Here is a 19639-nt window from a genome sequence, read left to right as displayed (position 1 = left end):
TTTCAACCAAATTGACCACGTGTTGATCGAATGCCACCATCTCTCAGCCTTGATGAACATATAGGGGGAGCCAATATAGACTCGGACCACTGTCTCGTTGGCATGGTGCTCCGAGCTCGAATTACGACACCACCTACAATCCCCTCTGACAATCAGGTGAGAGTGAATACCGAAGCCATACGCAACACAGCCCTCCGCAACACCTATAAGAGGGAAATGGATGTCGCAATAACCGTAGTCAACAGAAATCCTGGAGATGAAGCATCAATAAATGATCTTCACAATCACCTGAAGAACGTTATCACTGATATGCCACAAAGATACTTGGTCCCAGTCCCAAAAAATGTCGGAACGGTTGGTTCAACGATGAATGTAAGCTAGCTACGAAACGGAAGAATGTCGCATACCAAGTAATGTTGCATTCTCAAAGAAAGCGGGCACGCGCAGAAACTTATCACAAACTCCGTAGAGCGGAGAAACGACTTCACAGATGGAAAAAGGAAGCCTGGGAGAACCAACAAGTCTGTGAACTAGAAAAGTACAGGGAGCAACCGCACCAGTCGCGCAAGTTTTACCAACAAGTCAGCAGGCTGAAGCCTTATACACCTCGAAGTTCATCCTACCGAGACAAAGAGGGAAATCTGATTTCCGCCAGAATAGGCATATTGGAGCGATGGGTTGAGTACTTTGAAAAGCTACTGAACAACCAGAGTTGGACGTCCCGCCAACTGAAGACGACGGACAAATACTGCCACCACCAAGTATAGAAGAAACAGTCCGCGCAATTCATCGGCTTAAAAATCATAAGACGTCAGGAGCCGATGGAATTACAGCCGAATTCGTTAAATATGGAGACGACCAGTTACACCAAGTGGTTCATCAACTTGTGCTCAAGGTATGGGACAGCGAATCAATGCCTGACAATTGGCAACAACGCATTATCTGTCTCATACATAAAAAGGGAGATATCACACAGTGCAGCAATCATAGAGGTATTACGTTGCTGAGTACCATCTATAAGATATTCTCCGCTATCTTGCTAGGTCGGATAGTGTCCAGAACATCATTAGCTCATACCAAAGAGGCTTCACTCCAGGCAAATCAGCAACAGATCAGATTTTCTCTCTGCAGCAACCGATGGAAAAACTGTTGGAATATGGACATCAGTTGCACCACTTATTCATCGACTTTAAAGCCGCCTATGATATCATAGCCAGGGTAAAACTGTACACGGCCATGAGAGAGTTCGGCATCCCGACGATAGATAAAGTATATGGTGGCAACGTCAGCACCAAAAACCAACCAATCAACATCATCAAACCGCACTGGTTAAACGGGAAAAATAAAGATAGGAGACTACATCTTTTAGACCGTTGATAATTTCTCCTATCTAGGATCGAAAATCACAACCGATAACAGCTACGATGATGAAATCCGCGTACGGTTGTTGGCAGCCAACAGAGTCTATTTCAGTTTACAAAAACTGTTCCGCTCGAAACATCTCACCATAGGGTCAAAGCTCTTACTGTACAAGACACTGATCTTGCCAGTCCTCATATATTCCTCGAAGACTTGGGTTCTTAGAAGAAGAGAGAAGAATCCTCCAAAAAATGTTTGGCCCCCAACATGAGGATGGACGATTCCGTAGCCTACATAACGACGAAATCTATGAGCGATACCATGACCGTCAGGTTGTGGATAAAATCCGGCTCAATAGGTTACGGTCACTCAATCCGTATAGATGAGGATGATCCAGCCCGGAAAGTCTATAGGGGCAATATCTATGGTAGGAAAAGAAGACGAGGCAGACTCTGCCTGAGATGGAGCGATGGCGTAGGTCAGGACGCCAGACAGCTTTTAGGGATATCGCATTGGTGGGGGGATGTTTGGAATTCCTTATTAAGGCAGGCCTAGACCGATTACCGGTTGTTGCGCCGTTGATGATGATGAATGGAGGTGGAAATGAATACAACAGCGAATGTGGACAAGCAGGGTAACTTGGCGCAGTTTGAGAGCGTTCGTCAGTTGCGAAGGTTTAGGGTTTCGCCGCAGTTTTAACTAGTGACTGCGACCTGCGTTGAATGAAATTTAGCAGCTATGTATTAGGTTTCTGAAGAAGCCATGACTTCGAAACATTGTTCACCGATTGCTTAGTGATAGTTTTTATATTTTTCATGAGAAAATTATTTCTAAACGATAAATTCTTGTAATTTATTTTAAATAAACATTTTTCCTGAAGGCTTCTAAGGAATATTGTTGCATTTTTTTCGGTATTCGTAATAGGAATCAGATTTCGAACTTAAAATTCAATCACGATATGTATATAAACCATATATTGTTTGAGGAGTGGCGAGAATAGTTTATGGGAACGCCGAGACACTAATTTCATTTTTGAAATTTGCTATCCTTAAAATGGTAAAACGTTCTAAAATTGAGATAAAAGATATGAGAGTTACCTTGGCTGATGTACAAGAAAGGATGTCAATTCGCTTTGTGGAGATCATTATATCAAGGAAAAATTTGGCTAATAGATTTTTTATCAAACATATTAAAATTGTAGGAAATTAAGCTCCGATCATCATAGAGAAAGAGAGGTGACTCGTAACCAGATTGTATGCAGATTAAGGATATCACCGGATTCATTGAAAATGAGAACATTCGCGACCAATACCTCCATTGCGGAAAGATTACGAGAGAGGCGTCTTCGATATGATGATGTAATTCGCGCTAATGAGAACTCAGAGGCTGATGTTGGCCTGAACATCAAAGTCGATGGAAAACAAACAAAAGGTCGACTGAAACAATGACGGTTTGATACGCTAAATAGTGGCTTGAGAGCTTTTAGGCTGCACTCAGGCTAAGACTATGACCGAGAAAGTAAATAATTCGTTTTAGACCGTCGACTTTGTTATCGGACGGGACAAAGGCTAAAGAAGAAGGTTGCATTTTAGGTTATTTGATCACAATTGCCGAGTAAGGATTGTTACTATGCACTTGATGGTGATGCCAAAGCATCTATAGAGCAAGAAGCAGAGACATAGGGATGCAATCACGGTGGATTTGATCGTTGGAAACAGATTCTAACTGGAATTCCTCCGGATAAGCCTAGCAATAAGTAAACGACGTTTTGAAGAGGGATCAAATATCATGAAAGCAACTTGAATTCCTCTAGAGATTACCATTTCTCTCGATAATACCATAATCAGAAAAAGGAATATTCTTTTGTATTGTTTACAGATCCGACAGCTTATGGTTCTCACATCTTGATTGTCAAAACTTGCGGAATAGTTTAGTTAATTTATCGTTCGTGTGGTAAGGAGGAACCAGCAAAATGTATCGTAGGAGGCTATCTCAACAGCCACAAGAACTTGTCAGTGAGAAGCTTGCAAAAGATAAAAAACCAAGTTTGCTGTCCTTTCACGTTTAATTCGGCCTGTCAATTACACTTGGAAAGTTCGCATATGACCGGTGATCGTAACGTGGATGGGATGAAATTAGTTTGTTAGCTTTGACTGTTCAGGCGGCCGGTGATCGAATGAAAAATGATTCGGTCAGCCGGTCAGACATGTTTCTATGGCTATGAGCGAAAATTTTTTGGGCATCTTTATCGCTAGTGAACAATTTTGATAAAGCTCACACATAAAAATATCTCAAAATCTCGTCTCAAGGCCGTCCACATCGAGAGTTGAACTAATGATGTTACGGGTTGCCGGTACGTGGAATGCAGGCTCTTCCGTCGTAACCGACAGGCTGAATTGAACGTGGAGGTTCAAAGTTTTAGGGCTGATTACGGATGTTATATGGTATTATTCTCGTAAATCCAGACGGAGTTTTCAATACAAAATTAATTTGTCAGCTCAATATACCAAACAACCCGACGGCATTTATATCATCTACTTCCTGAGTGAAAATTTGTCGCGCAGCAGGGTTAACAGCATTCGAAATTTATTTCAAATGTTGTTAATTCGACTGACAGATGCCACCACCGGTGCTCTCTGGAAGACGTCGCAGCCAGAGCGACTTCAACAGATCGTCGTCGATCTTGCTTCCACCCAATTGCCTCATTTCGCGAAGCAATTGACTGGGAGTTCGATCGCCCAACGTCAAACCTGCAGCAAGTGATCCAGCTTAGCTGACTCACTTACCGGCAGGCGCTTGATCAACTCTGTTTTCAATACGGTGCAGGAGGCCGATTTTACGATGTCGACCACCAGGAGGAGAGACTCCTCATCCAGGTCCACAATGGCATAATTAAACTTGGTCGCGTCCGCCGTGATCCCGGACATCTGGAATTGCGCATCCAGATGGACGAACCACAGCTCCGGATTCCGTCGCCAAAAGGGACGGACGCGCACAGCGAGGGCGGTCACCTGAGAGTCCGATGGGCCTGCCGCGTCTTTATTGTCAATCAACATAATAAAAGCTAAGTTAACGACGCGAGTGTTGTCGATGACGCGGCTGTACCGAATTCTAAAAGGCTCTACTCTGACTACGGCAGACCGCACCCACAAATACGCTGTTCGACAGAAAAAGAGACACCACCAATTCTCGACATATACGAGGACAGTGACTACTAATTACTACTTTCTCACGGAGTGGGTTGACAAGGCAAAATTATTAGAAAGAAATGTTTGATAAAAATTTGGTTAGCTTTTTTTTAAATCGTCCAAGAAATGGTCGAAATTTGGTAGTTAAGTTGAAAACTGGGCTAGATCTCTCCAGTTGTCGATACTAGAATAATACTTACCCCAAATTCGAAACAAAACAGAACTGAAAACTCATTCCGGAGTTAAAAAATGAAGTAAAGTGAATTCAAATGTCTATCGAAATTGTGAGACATCTAACTATATATTATTATCCCTTCAAAAAGCGGTTAATTCAATGAACTTTTCAACTTGCTACTAAATAACTAAAAATGGAAAAAAAATATAATCAATAAAAATAAAAATAAAAAGATTAGTCAAAGTTAATATGTTTTGCGATTAAACAAAATTTATTTGGCATCTAACAAATAAAAAATATTAGGCTTGGCTTGCATTAAGGATAATGTTTGCTTATTTACAAACGTTACGCAGTTTTTGTTTCATATTTTTTTTTGTGTGCAAATTTTGCCCATTTCAATTTAACAAAAATCAATTTTATGTCTATTTATGTCAAATTATAAAATTAAGTTGATACCTTGCTGGAATTTGTTTTGAAACATAAAAAAAAAAAATAAATATCGTCACAAAAAAAAAATAATTAAAAATATAAATAATATTTAGAGTTGTCTAATCACTAGCAAATATAAGTGACTTATGTTGCTTATATCATTAAAAAAAAGTTGTTTTTTGGGGTTTTCGTTTTGAAAATAATAATATAATAGTCATAAAAATCTAAAATGATTTTCATTTTGGTTTGAAAATAAATAGGAATTTAAATAAAATAGTTGTAAAACACATTTCAAGTAGTTTAATTGTAAAAATTGTCTTAGAAGAGGATAGCTAACTACTGAATAAACTTTAGGTGTAATCGGTTTAAATTAAAATAAAAAAAACAAACTAGGGAAGGAATAGAGCAACTGTCCTGCTTTCATGATAGAAATTTCCAAAAGGATTTTCTCCTTGTACCATTGCTTTAGAAGCCCGGATAATTTTACGAGAAAAACTATGAACTAATTTCATTTTGTGTGTTGTATGATAAAAAACAATTTTTAAAATTTTGACTTTAAATAATTGGTAAACATTCTTCAATAAAATATATTGAATTTATCACTCACGTTTTTTTTTTGTTTCTTAGTAGGAAACTACTAGAAATTCATAAATTATATTTTTACTTAAGTGTCTAGAGGTTGTAGTTGTAGTTTTTAAAACTATTTCAGTTTCATATCTGAGTATGATATATAATATTTTTCAGTTAACAATAATAATGTAATAATAGCAATAAATCCACAGATTGCAACTAAAATGAATGAAATCCAGAATATTATGATAAAATTTTGAGATTTCTCCATTTTTCAAATAGATTTCATACGTCAAGTACACATGCATTGATCAAAATGACGAAGGGGTCGCTTTGCAACTCCAAGCCAGCATTAAAAAGGCTTGTTCTGTTGTGTATCAAACGGCAAAGTCCTGATTGTGGATCCCCGTACCGTGATTTATTTTAAGCGACGAAAAATTAACAATGAACAATGGATTTCAAATTATTCAACCTGGATATATCCTCCAATTTAAAACTATTAAAAGGCACATAAGTTGCAGAAAAGTTTTCACTTATTGCTAATCACACGTTCAAATAAAACCATTTTTTAGGTCAAGTGTCCATGAGCACAGTACAAAACTTATTTATACACATTTTTCGACCGTAACAGACAGTATACCAGCTACTAAAAATGTTCAATGTATTAAGTTGGGGAAAAAGTAATGTCGAATTTTGTCAATGGATGGCGACACTTAAACATATCTTGTGTTTTACTTATCGCATCGGGTCATACTATACGGCGATTTGAAGACGACAATCTGAGCTACAGGTGTCTCTTTGATAGTTTTATGATCGTACGTTTCAGTCTCAAGTTATAGCGCGTCAAAGATGGAGTCCACCAAGGAAGAAATTCGTCATATTTTACATTTTTACTACCTAAGAGATAAAAATGCAACCAAGGCGACCAAAAAATTTGTGAAGTTTATACTGTAACGATTCGCACAGCACAGCTTTTGTTCTGGTGTAGTGGATGTCGAAGATACACCCCGTACTGGTAGGCCAATCGTCGTAGAAACCGATAAAATCGTCGAAATCATCCAAGTAGGCCGGCATGTGAGCATTCGCTCGATTGGCCAGCAACTGGGTATAGCCCATAAAACCGTTTGGAACGATTTGTAGAAGATTGGATTCGAAAAAAGCTGGATGTTTGGGTACCACACGAGTTGACGGAAAAAAATCTCTTGGGCCGAATCAACGCCTGCGATAGACTGCTGAAACGGAACGAATTCGACCCATTTTTGAAGAGGATGGTGACTGGTGATGAAAAGTGGATCACGTCTCAAGCGAAAAAGATCTTAGTCGAAGTGCGGCGAGCCGGCCCAAACCATCGCCCGGATTGACGGCCAGGAAGGTTTTGCTGTGTGTTTGGTGGGATTGGAAGGGAGCAGCTCAACTATGGTCAGACCCTTAATTCAGTCCTCTACTGTGAGCAACTCGACTATTTGAAGCAGCCGATTGACCAGAAGCGGCCAGGATTGGTCAATAGGAATGGTGTTCTGTTCCACCAGGACAACGCTCGGCCTCACACATCTTTGATGACCCGCCGGAAGCTACGGAAGCTCGGATCGGATATCCTATCGCACCCACCGTATAGTCTGGACCTGGCACCAAGTGATTACCATCTCTTCCAGTCCATGCAAAACGCTCTTGGTGCTACTAAATTGGCCATAAAAAAGAGGCTTGCGAAAACTGGCTATCTGAGTTTTTTTGCAAATAAGGAGGGGGTTTTATAAGAGGGGGATAATTCTAAATGGCAACAAGTTTGCGAACAAAACAGCATATTTGACTTAAATCGGATAATTGTAAGTATGTTAAATAAAACGTTAAAATTCGATCACAAATACGACATTACTTTTTCCCCAACCGAATATAATTCATAAATCACTGCGTAAGCGCGGCTCTAGTTTCTAGCGTTATACATAGTATAACGCATTCTTTGAAAACATCAACTGGGAATTGAAGGAGTATTGGAATTTAGGCAAGACACCGAAAATAAGAACTTTGAATGCTTAAGCCAAAGACGCACTGCAGCCTTTGGATCCAACACACTCAGTTCTAATAGATAAATTGGAATCGGAGCGACATTTTTTTCGGAATGACTTCTTACGAGGGTGAAAATAGAACAAACAACTTCCGACACATTTTTGAGCATTTGAAACCGTCACGAACTTGCGCATACAAAACATCCTTCCTATTTTGTTGAATTCTTCCGACTACTATTGCTGTGGCTGATATTACTATTGCTGCCGTTGCTTTTCACCTGATCATTATTCAAGAATTTTCTTTGTTTGCTATTAAGTGATATAGAATCAAAATGCCTACCATGTCCTGGAAAAATAGCATTAGGATCCTCGCAGTCACTTGAACTCAATAAACTTTGATTCATCTCGGAATTACGTGATTTTTTCGAACCTCTCAAACTTGAGAAATTAAACAGACGACCGAGAGCCTTCATTTTACTATGTTTAATCTTTTCCGGTTTTTCATGGGAGATGATTTTCTTCGGGGACATATGATTGGATGATCCATTTCCATTGCCGTAATTTGAAAATTTAAAATCATCAGATTTGCGGGGTAGAATCAAAGTACTTTTGATCATATATTCACTTTTTGCTTTTGGTTGATAATTGTATCTTTCGCGAGGAATTATCTTCCCTTCGAAGTTATGACTGTCATTGTCACTAAAAGAGGAACTTGCTTCTGACACATCCATCTGAGTTTGTCCATTGCCGGTGCGGAAGGTCACGGAACTTTTACGAGATGGAGATGAGATGTCGAACGAGGATGAACGATCGCTACACATCGAATTGCTTTGTTCATCATACGAGGTGTTCGTTACCGTGCTATGGTCGTTATTTGCTAAATTGAGCGATGCAAAGCTTTCATTGAATTCGTTATTGAGCTCGTCTCTATGCTCAGAGCTATCTTGTAACCGATCCTCGTCTACTGAATTTGATTGTTTAGTCCGGAAGAAACATTCGCGGGGAAACTTTGAACCAGAACCGTTACGGAAAAACCGATCCGTGTCGCTGGTACCATTCTCTTCGTAATTATACATTCTGAGATCCCCACTTGACTTGGAGCTAACCTTCTCGGCCCGATTCAAACGCCAGGTGTCGTCGCGAGAAAATATCTGTTCTAAGCTCTTCTGCATCTCGCGATAAAACACGCGATCATACGTTACAGTGTCTAAATTACATTGTTCATTCGATGCGCTCGAATAATTATCTGGAATTTTACTATCTAAACTATACTTTTTACCGGGACGATAATGCTCAGTGCTGCGACTGCGACTGTAATCAATCGATGATTCGTCTTGCTTATAGCTAGAATTATTATTGTTACTACTATTATTATTGTTATTACTACCATAATCACTAGTCCTGCGACTGAAACCGAAACAGTTCGTAACTACTTCCTCGTCGTCGTCGTTATCATAGTGCCGATCATCGTCATCCGTGAAATCATCACGTGCCTTCTGGTACGGATAATTAGGATGCGGACGGGAGGCATTATGATGTTGCGGGTGATTGTTAATTGTCACAGGTGTCGAATTCTTACGAAATTTATGATTTAAGCTTGACGTCTTACACATCATATCTAAACCACGATCATGACTTTTACCTAAAGTACCATGCCGTGAACCAATCATTGCATTTGATGATTTTTTCGGGTTATTGTTTGATAGTGGACTCATTGTAGGTGAAGTAGTAATACCTGTACCAGATGATGAATTTGGTATACCGCCAGCTGCAACGCCGCCACCAATTATCCTTGACTTATCCAGATTTGGAGCACTTTTACTGAAGTGTGCGGGCGTTGGATACATTAAGGTTGGACGTTCACGTTGATGTGCCGTCGATGGGCCCCACGTCTTACCTTTGAAACCGTCAGTCGGGGGAACTGAACAATTTCATGAGGGGAATAAGATGTTTTTCATTGAAAAAATTTAACGGCTCTTTTCAATTAAAAATAAACATGAAATTAACAATAACAAGGATGAGTGATGAGATATGTGTTTAGTTTGTTAGGTTATGAAAAATAGATTGTGATACGATTTCCCGATTAATTTGTTTAACGAATAATTACAAATTACTGTTGAGCGGGGACCTGTAAGTTACCGACACCTTCTAAAGTTTCTGATTAATCAACTTATTCACAGATAGGAGGAAAATTATTAGTAAATTAGAGTCTTTTGTGTACAAGAGAGATATTTCCAAATGTTCAGCAGCAACTAAAAAGAGCAAACCTAGTCTAATTGTAAGTACGTGTGCAACTAATGTGTATTGTTCGTGAAACGAATTTGAACCTTACTACTAAGGATCCTAGGAACCAACGGTAAAGTGTATTAGCAAAGTGTGACAATGAAAGACGAAAAAGTATCAAATTTACGTGAATGGAAACTGTAGTCTCCTCTAGTTCACACACAACTCAAGCATGCAGTGAGAAACTCTGAACTCCGTACATTTAAGTCTAAAATCTACAGTGTCAATGAATGGAAAGCGATAGATGGAAGGACTAAATACAGTGTAAGTTCAGTTAGTTTTAATACTTGATGATTTAGCTAAAGAAATGTTACTTACGTCTAATCACTCTTAATCCAGACACTGCTGGCGAACCAGGTGGCGTACCGGTTCTTGCACATGGCTTATCACTACGAATTGCGGTTATTGTATGGCGAAAATCCACTGGGTAGGAGATTTGAGCATTGTCTCGTTTCAGGAGCTGTAAAGATATTGAAAAAATTGTTGGTGATTAGTATTGTATGATCAAGACACTCATTTCTGGTATCCAGTTTAGAATTCTTACTACTGTGGTATAAACTTAAGAAACCGAAAGGGTATTTAGATGAAGGATCTAAGAAATCTTCAATGTTAGTTGCGGATAACAAACAGTAGTCGTAGACCTATGTCGGCACATAAAATAAGGTCTCACAGAGGAAACCACTTAGCAACTTTAACGGAAAAAACCAATCAGTGTGCTCGGTCAAATCGACCAAAAAGCACGCATTTTTGGCGATTAATCCGCGCTGTGATTCTTGTGGTTAGTATTGTAAGCTTTTTGTAATGAGGGAACCGAAAGGGACTCAGGCTGTCAGGCTATAATTGACCTCCAATCAGGAGTCTTCCACTAGCTATTTCTGCTTGAATGGACCAAAGTGCACATTTTTCATTTTCACAAAGGCTTGACGAAACCTTCGGAGAAGCAGAGAAGACTAGAATACTTGCGTCCTCTAAGGGGCTCAGGAAGGAAAGCAGTCTCATTATTTTTAAGAGTTGCGCATCTAGGCAGGAATCTTGTTCTATGTGTAGCAGCTATAGCCTCATCTTTCAATCTATACCAATTGCATCTGTACCTGCAGTCCCTCAATTGAGTCGGGTTCTTTAGCTCACCGCACGCATTAACCGACTGGAGTTTCGTGTCCGCCAGCGTCGCTAAGATCGCTTCCAGGCCCCCAATGCGGATAATGCAATTCCCTTCAAAAACCATGTTTAAGACAACATCGGCTTTGCTTTTAAGATGCTCGTTTTGATTAGAGATGTCGATTGTGCTCTGGTTTACAAAAGGGAAGAATGCTCGTATTTGGAAAACTCAATTGAACTCAACTGAAGCGATGAAGGAGGATGTATCGCCTTATCATTGCAGACAAGGCGACTGAGTTGAAATTTCTGACTAATATCGAGCCAGCATTTCTCTCAGTTTTTCGTTTGTACAAAACAATGTAACGCACGCAACTTTTCTTACAAGCACCTGCGAGCAACGCAGATACTAAATGAATTTTCCAAATCGAGACCTCCTGGAATCTGAAAATGAGAAATACGTGCAAGACGTTATCACAGAAGGTCCACCAGTCGAACAACGAGCAATGCGACTATTGACAGAGAAACTCGCTTAGGCCAAGAGAGCCCATGATGCGCCTTCTTCTAGTACCCAGGAAAAGCGACGAATATACATTTGGATCCTACATGGACTGAATCTTTTGACCATTTTTTTCTTTCGCAGAGAGAGAATATAACGTTTTAACAATATTGGATCTAACAAGAGCAATCCATCAGATACCGACCACATCCGGGAATAGACCACAATTATACTCTCATTCGGCTTGTTTGGATTTCTTAGCTTGGACATTTAAAAATATCTATTCAACTCTCCAGTGATAGGGATTCTGTCATCTAAACATGGAGGCCATGGGCAGAGAGAGTAAGCCACATCTTAACTGACATTTTGGATTCAGCAAGATTCCGCAATCTTCAACAATAGAACAAAAACGCATCCGAATGCGTTATTCTCAGTGGCATTTGGAGCGTTTAAAGAAAAATAAAAAAAGATTTTGTGCGTCGATTCAGCACCATGGATGAGACCCGGATCTACAACCATGATCCTGGATCGAAACAAGGAGTGGTATCCATACTAATTTTCGGGACGGGATCGAATTTGTGAGCAAAAATCAGTTAAAAAGGATTAGCGATAGTGTGTTGGGATGCTAAAAGAATTTTATTGTTGGTTTAGCTCCAAGCTGGTTAAACAATAAACCAAGATTATTACTGTAAACTTTTGTACCAGCTGAATATGAAAATTCATGAGAAAAGACGTGGTTTCCAGAAGAAAAAAATAATTTTGCGCCGAAATGCACCTGCTCACAAGGCTCAAAAAACCATGGCGAAAATCACGGAATTAAAATTCGAATTGTTGCAAAATCTACTCTATTCAATAAATTTAGCCTGACTTTTGGCTTTCCTGCACCTCAAAAAATGCTCACGTGGATATCGATTTTCATCAGATGAAGAGATAATAGCCGATATAAACGATTGTTTTACAGATCCTCCATAAAATCACTACAGGGGTAGGATCCTTAAATTAGAGAATCGTTAGAATACGTGTATCAAAGTTAAGAGAGATTACACAGAAAAATAAAGTAATTTTTACAACCATAAATCCGCTTTCTCATTTCCATTCCGTAAAATTTTTGATATACCTAGTAATATAATAAATAACAAATTCAATGAACAAAATTCGCTCCGGGTGCAAAAGAAGTTCAAACACCATCTTCCATCTTCGCTAGTTTTTGAAGGTTGGTCTGTGAGCAACACAGATTCAGAATGATATTGAAAATCAGGACTTGAAATCAGAGTGAAATTATGCGGTGTTTCCAACGATTAATTAATTGAAATAATAAAACTTGTTGTTTCTTTTTCGTTGGTGAAAAGATCAAGTGTCACCTTCTCAAACTTGTCCAAACACATACAAAGGACATTGAAAAGGTTTGACATACAGCTGGTAGGATCAAGCCGTATCTACCAGCTAAAAACCCAGCTGGCGGGGGAAAAAGATCCGAAAACGGTGGAAGAGATGAGCGGCATCTATAAAATCGCCTGCTCGGATTGCCCGAAGGTATATATCGGGCAGACAAAAAGATTAGCAACCACTAGATTTAGGGAGCACATGAAGGAGGCAGAGCTGGCTGTAAAGCACTCCCGAAAACCCACTAAATCTATGGTGGCAAAACATATGGTCGAATGCGGCCATAAAGTAAGCGCTGATGACTTGAAAGTCCTAAAGCAAGTAAGAAAGACTAACCAACTGGATGCTTACGAAAGCTGGTTCATCAACAAACAACCGGTTGACACTAGGTTGAACTCAGATTTGGGTAACTGCTATTCCCCTTTGTTTAGAAAACTCTTAAAGTAAAATAATCTCGTCTTGTTTTAGGATTGATAAATTAGCTATTAGGAAGTGAATTAAATATTCTTTTTCAGGACCTAGATATAAGTTTTAAGATACATTAGCTATTAGGTAGTTAAATTAAATATTTATTTTCTTTTTCAGGACCTAGATATAAGTTTTTAGTCGTAATTATAATATCATAGTATAGAGTAGTATAAATAGAACATAATGTCTATAGATGAGCAAACTTGTTTGCACTGATGAAGGGAACAAGTGGTTCCCGAAATATCGGTATTTGCAAGAATAAATACACACACCAACGAAAAAGAAACAACAAGTTTTATTATTTCAATTCAAGGACTTGAAAGATTTCAACGACTTTACGAAGTCTCATCATATGTCACCACATTATCACAAAAGGAGCACCAGCATAAGGAGTAATACAACTACTTACAGAGAAATTCGGCTACACCAAGAGATCATTCAAACGATTTTCAAACAATCAATAGACCAATCTTCTTCATCAGGTACCGAAGGAAGGCGATGAACGTGCTATTTGGAGACTATCGAGGATTGGGTTTTTTTTTATTATTTCTGACAAGTATTCAACAGCCCAAATTCATAATTTTTTCCATTTCTTGAACGAATGGAACTTCTTAACAATATTGGATTTAACCAAGGCATTCCATCGGATATCGTTCCCATTTCGTAGACAGGAGCTATCTTCTCATTAGGCTTGTTTGAATTTCTAGTCAGGACACTTGGCCTGAGAAACGGACCACACTTATTTAAAGGTATATCTATTCAACTCTCCAAGGAATAGAATTCTGTTACGTATGCAGTAATGATAATTCAATCTTATCGAAACACCCCAGAGAAGTTTTCGAAATTTGTGTACGAACGGCCTGAACTGAAATACATTGGATACTTCACTGGATCCAAGGTTGTAGGACCATTGCCAAAAACAATTAAAGTCGTCCTGAATTGACCTAAGTCAAGCCACGTCATCGAAATCACAAGATCGTTGGGGTAATTTCTATCAGAAACTCATAAAAAAAAACAGTCTAAGGTCCGTTCAATGAATACATGAAATACATCAAGAAAAAAGATGGTATGCCAAGTACTTGTATACTCCTGCAAACAATTAATTTAACAAACAAAATTTCTACGTTATCAACAATCTACAGCAATACGCCCAATACAGCCATGGGGCCGTGTTCAAGGTAGAGCAGAATAGGACTTAGAGAATTTCTCCCCCAACCTGATGAAAATGAAATAGGTTGCCCATGAATAGGAGCTTCAAACTATCCTAAGCTGCGTTTCTCGTGTAAATCTAGTGTATCACAATTTTTCACAGAAAAAAAAACAACCACAAGATATTGTCGCCGCGTCGAATCAGCCGACTGTAACGCATGACCAGAATATTCCATGTTCTATGTTTTTGCGCGTCTGAGATTTTCCGGCGCTAGTTCATGGCCGAGTGTCGTGAAGTATATCAAGGTCTGGGTCCATAATTGCCTGGCATGACAGACCACGCAAATTAGCTAAAGGAGCATACCCCTATTATGGACAAATGTTCTGATCATTTCCACTCAGACACACGCATTTGTAGTAGTGTACCGTTACGGTCTTGAATGAAGTGGATTGTTGGGGAACGATGATTATTATTATTAGTCATGAATCATATGTTCAATATTGTGGATTACCAGCATCGGTAGATTAAACTTTGAAGCGACTTTAGCTACGGTAGTGACTTGGCCAACGAGGTACACCAACGTCTCCTCTTGCATCACTAGCGACCGCGGTGCATTACGCAACGACTAATAGGCCTGTTCTATATCAAGTGTTTCAGTACCGCTTCAAGCAACAACTACGCAGACTTCTTCCTCATCTCGATATACAACAAGTCTGAGTTTCTCAAGAACCACTTCAGTGCAAAGGCCAAAAAGAACAAAAACATTATTTTCAATCCCTTGATTGATTGTAACTAGCCACTTCGCATTCCGAATATTTTCTTAATGATCTATTTAGGTACCTACAAGATAGTCTGTTGAAAATTCAAGAAAAAAAATATGTGTAAGGCAATGCAAAACATTTCATCAAACACTTGCGGTTTCGTCATGAACAATTTTTGGTTCAGATTACAGGAGTTGAATTTACACACTTTATGGTACCTCACCAAATAATGTTGATGCTCTGATCATGGTCCTTAATGGTCATCTACTTAGCATTGTAATCACCATTTAATCCAGCGACATGTGATGCTCTTATAATTTAAACCCTGCGTAAAACTTCGTAAGGGGTCGTTGACCAAAAATTGATTAGGCGTCTGAGAGCAGCAACTCTTAGTCCACCACGCAAAGTCGAAGCTGCGGACAAAAGAAACAAATTTTTGAATATTCTCTTCGCGATTTTCAGACTGCAGCCACAACTAAACATTAGATAAACCATTTTTCGACGACCCAAATACCCTTTGGGTCGTCATTCAAACTATAGAATCGAGAAACGATGAATTACTGAAAATCGCACTTAGCAATTTGGACCTTTGATTGAATTACTAGTATAACTAGGAGATTTTCGTCACCAGCTACATGTAACAATATCAACGTTCCCGTTGCCCACTTTCGGTAGATCATGTGATGCACAGGATCAACTTGTGCAGCCTCAAATGTAAACACAATAATATAAGCAAACTGAGTCCAACTGTCGTGTAGGTTATAGTTGAAGAAGCTAGAAGGAAAAACTCTACGATTGTTCGATACAAGCAGATCTATACCTTGACTAACCCCATATATCAATAACTTACTTTAATTCTTGGAGAAACGATCAATGGTAGGTAAATCAAGGCATACATATTTCCGTTGCAAAAAGAGGCACTGTTCACTAATTCACCAAAACAAGTGAAGAATCCCGAGGGTTAGTCTTTACTATTTCTTTACTTGAAAAGTAAAGAACGCAAATATCGTAAATAACCAAAGCTTCAAATTGGTTCGATAACAGCATAGCAAGTCGATCGATACATGAAGCATTGAGGGATCAATAGAGACAAGAGCTGCAAAGCTGCTTATCGCCTATTGTATTAACAAAGTTTTGTCACTAAGATCAGACGATGGCAGCTGATATAGCAGTGGAGAAGATAATCTTCATCCATTTACCGTAGTACCTTATTCGTGTAACAAGTTGTGGGTAAAAATTAATCCGTAAAGATGCAAAGAATAGTCAGTTTTTTAATATAGCTTCCGAAACCTGAGGAGTTAAATCTGCAAATACAACCTCTAGGATAGAAATGGAATGAGCTTGCTTCTATTATATAATATTTTTGACATCCTTACAACTGGCGTGAAGCCTTGAAATTTTTTCAATTCTTAGTTTATTTTTTTTTATTGCTCCTAGCGCATTTTGAAGAGGCGTACCCTTACGCCTGGAGCTGCTGAAGCAGAAAATCGACTCCACACCCCTATCTTGCTAGGCCGGTTAGCTCCATACGCCCACAACATCATTGGCCCATACCAAAGAGGCTTCACTCCAGGTAAATGAGCAACAAAGTCAGATTTTCTCTTTGCGCCAAGCGATGGAAAAACTGTTGGAATATGAACATCAGTTGTACGATCTTTTCATCGACTTTACAGCCATCTACGACAGCATAGCCAGGGTAAAATTGTACACGGCCATGAGAGAATTCGGTATCCCAACGATATTGATAAGTCTGACTAGGCTGACCCTGACCAATGTGCGAGGCCAGATAAAAGTAGCAAGATCACTATCGAGACCATTCAATATCAACAACGGTCTACGACAAGGGGACGCCCTATCATGCGTCCTGTTTAACCTGTGTCTCGAGAAAGTGATCCGTGATGCTGAAGTAAATGCAAGAGGTACGATCCTCTTTAAGTCCACCCAACTACTGGTCTATGCTGACGATGTCGACATCATGAGAAGAACGACCCGAGATGTACAAATTGCCTTCATCCAGATCGAGCAGGCGGCGCGAGATCTTGACCTACACATCAATGAAGGCAAAACAAAATATATGGTGGCAACGTCAGCACCGAAAACCAACCAACCAACAACATCAAATCGCACTGGTCAAACGGGAAGAATAAAGATAGGAGAATACAACTTTGAGACTGTTGATAATTTCTCCTATCTAGGGTCGAAAATCACAACCGATAACAGCTACGATGATAAAATCCGCGCACGGTTGTTGGCAGCCAACAGAGCCTATTTCAGCTTACAAAAACTGTTTCGCTTGAAACGTCTCACCATAGGGTGAAAGCTCTTACTTTACAAGACTGTGATCTTGCCAGTCCTTATGTATTTCTCGGAAATCTGGGTTCTTAGTAAGAAAAATTGCGAACTCTTGGCCGCGCTCGAAAGAAGAATCCTCCGAAGAATTTTTGGACCCCTACATGAGGATGGACGATTCCGTAGCTTTCATAACGGAGAAATTTCGGAGCGATACCCCGACCGTGAATGTGATAAGTCGAGGTATGCCTGTGTCTCAATTAGACACTGCCGGCAAACTTAATTAGTATGTATATATACCTACATCCACACATGTGTCTGTCGGGAATAAATGACATTGGTATACATGATATGATGACTAAAAAACTAAAACAAAATATTGTTTTGCGATCGCCCATTCATGTAAGCTCACTTTGCTGTGACATCTACGAATTCATATGTGATGATGACGTCATACATGTTCTAGAATTCACGAAATTAAAAAAAAAAGCAGTTTCGCCCTCTATAAGTATGTTAATAATAGTTGGATTTTCTCCAAACTTGACCAAATTGTGCCTGATGTTATTCCTTATACAAATTTCATTATACTTCTATGATGAACTTAAGGGGGGTTGGTGGATAAATTTCTAAAGTCACTTTATTTGTGCAGGTATCGGAATCGGATGTATTTTGAGGTCTAGAAATGCACCACTGTGATTTTTTGGTTGGATAAGTTCTGAGAACGGTATCTGCTTTACTTTTTGGGCACTCTTCTTGAGCCCTCACTCCCTCTATCTTTCACCCAATATCAGAAGCAAGACTATTTTCGAAAAGTACTGATCAAACGCTTTCATTTGATATCACATGACTATATTCTGTGAAAACAATTTACACCCCCCTTTCACATGTATGGGTAATTCCCCCAAACTCAACACAAAATGGCGCCGCTGGCTATATGTTAAGGGATTCACAGACCGCACCTTCTTAACAAACTTCCTGATAATTGGTTTAGCCGTTTTCGAGTAAATCGGGTGTGACAGACAAACAGAAAGACAGGGGGGTTTGAAGATAATTATTAAAAATTATAGTAATAATTTGTTTGAGCAGACATAGGTATGGAGGGCATTTCGGAGCCTAGGGACCATCTAGTGACAGCCTCTTGACTTTTTTCAGATTTTTTGGTTGGGTAGTTTCTGTGAATGTGTCCGTGAAAGAAATCATTACTTTCACCTCCCCGCACTCCCCACCTTTCCAACAAATGGCCAACCACGAGGGCAGAGCCATCTCAACAACTTAAAAAAAAGTGGTAAAATTAACCGTGCAGCTCCACCGCCAGCTAAGTGTAGCCCCACTGAATTGCCTCATGGACACGCGCTATTACGCCTCTGGGATATATGGGGATTTCTTTTGACCACTTCTCTCTCTCACGCCATTGGCAAAACGTCATGGGGCCTTAATTCAATGCTTTTTTGCCTCACCCTTCATCTTCATCAACAACTGAGGTAGGAGGGACGTCGGTTCAGGATGCGAATGGTCAATCACGGTCGCGGCATTTGGATCACAATTTTCCCTGCTTTACGCGCGTGTTTGAAATTATGTGTTTTTATTTACCAATTTGGTAAATTCTCCCAATTTTCCCATTTAAATGTTACGAGCTCCGGGGGGATTCCAAACAAATGGATTAAAAAAAAGTGAAGTGGCTAGGATAGAGAAGGAGTGCACGCGAACCTGTAGGGTCAACTACGCCACTTTTCTTTAGGCTTTGGGATCGCTTTGCGTTTGTTATCTGCTCTACCTTCCTGAAGAATCAGACAAAAAACCGTCGGAAAGGTTTCCCTCAATAAAATAGCTTTGCCCTCCCTGCTTTGAGAGTTGCAATAAGATTGGAAAAATCCTACGATTAGCGCAGAACGCAGTCTGAATAGACGTTTGAGTGGATAGTATAATGAGCCTGATATATGAGAACTAAAGGCTTGAACCGACCTACCTAATCGGTTCAGCCATTAAT

General features: G+C 39.5%; 1 protein-coding gene across 2 annotated transcripts in view; it reads right to left on the bottom strand.

Moving 5' to 3' along the window:
• Positions 1–19639, bottom strand: part of LOC119653408 (mitogen-activated protein kinase kinase kinase 11) — a 55172-nt gene that overhangs the window by 14366 nt on the left and 21167 nt on the right. Inside the window, exons 7-8 of one of the 2 annotated variants that reach the window (XM_038057973.1) lie at positions 10326–10467; positions 9460–9645 (exon numbers count right to left, since the gene is read on the bottom strand). In XM_038057973.1, the coding sequence (XP_037913901.1) occupies positions 9460–9645; positions 10326–10467 (328 nt within the window). The remainder of the gene's footprint in view (positions 1–9459; positions 9646–10325; positions 10468–19639) is intronic. The other variant, XM_038057974.1, reaches the window with a different exon arrangement.

The sequence above is a fragment of the Hermetia illucens genome, chromosome 4, assembly GCF_905115235.1.
Source record: "Hermetia illucens chromosome 4, iHerIll2.2.curated.20191125, whole genome shotgun sequence".
NCBI lineage: Eukaryota > Metazoa > Arthropoda > Insecta > Diptera > Stratiomyidae > Hermetia > Hermetia illucens.
This window is presented reverse-complemented; position numbering and strand designations above follow the sequence as displayed.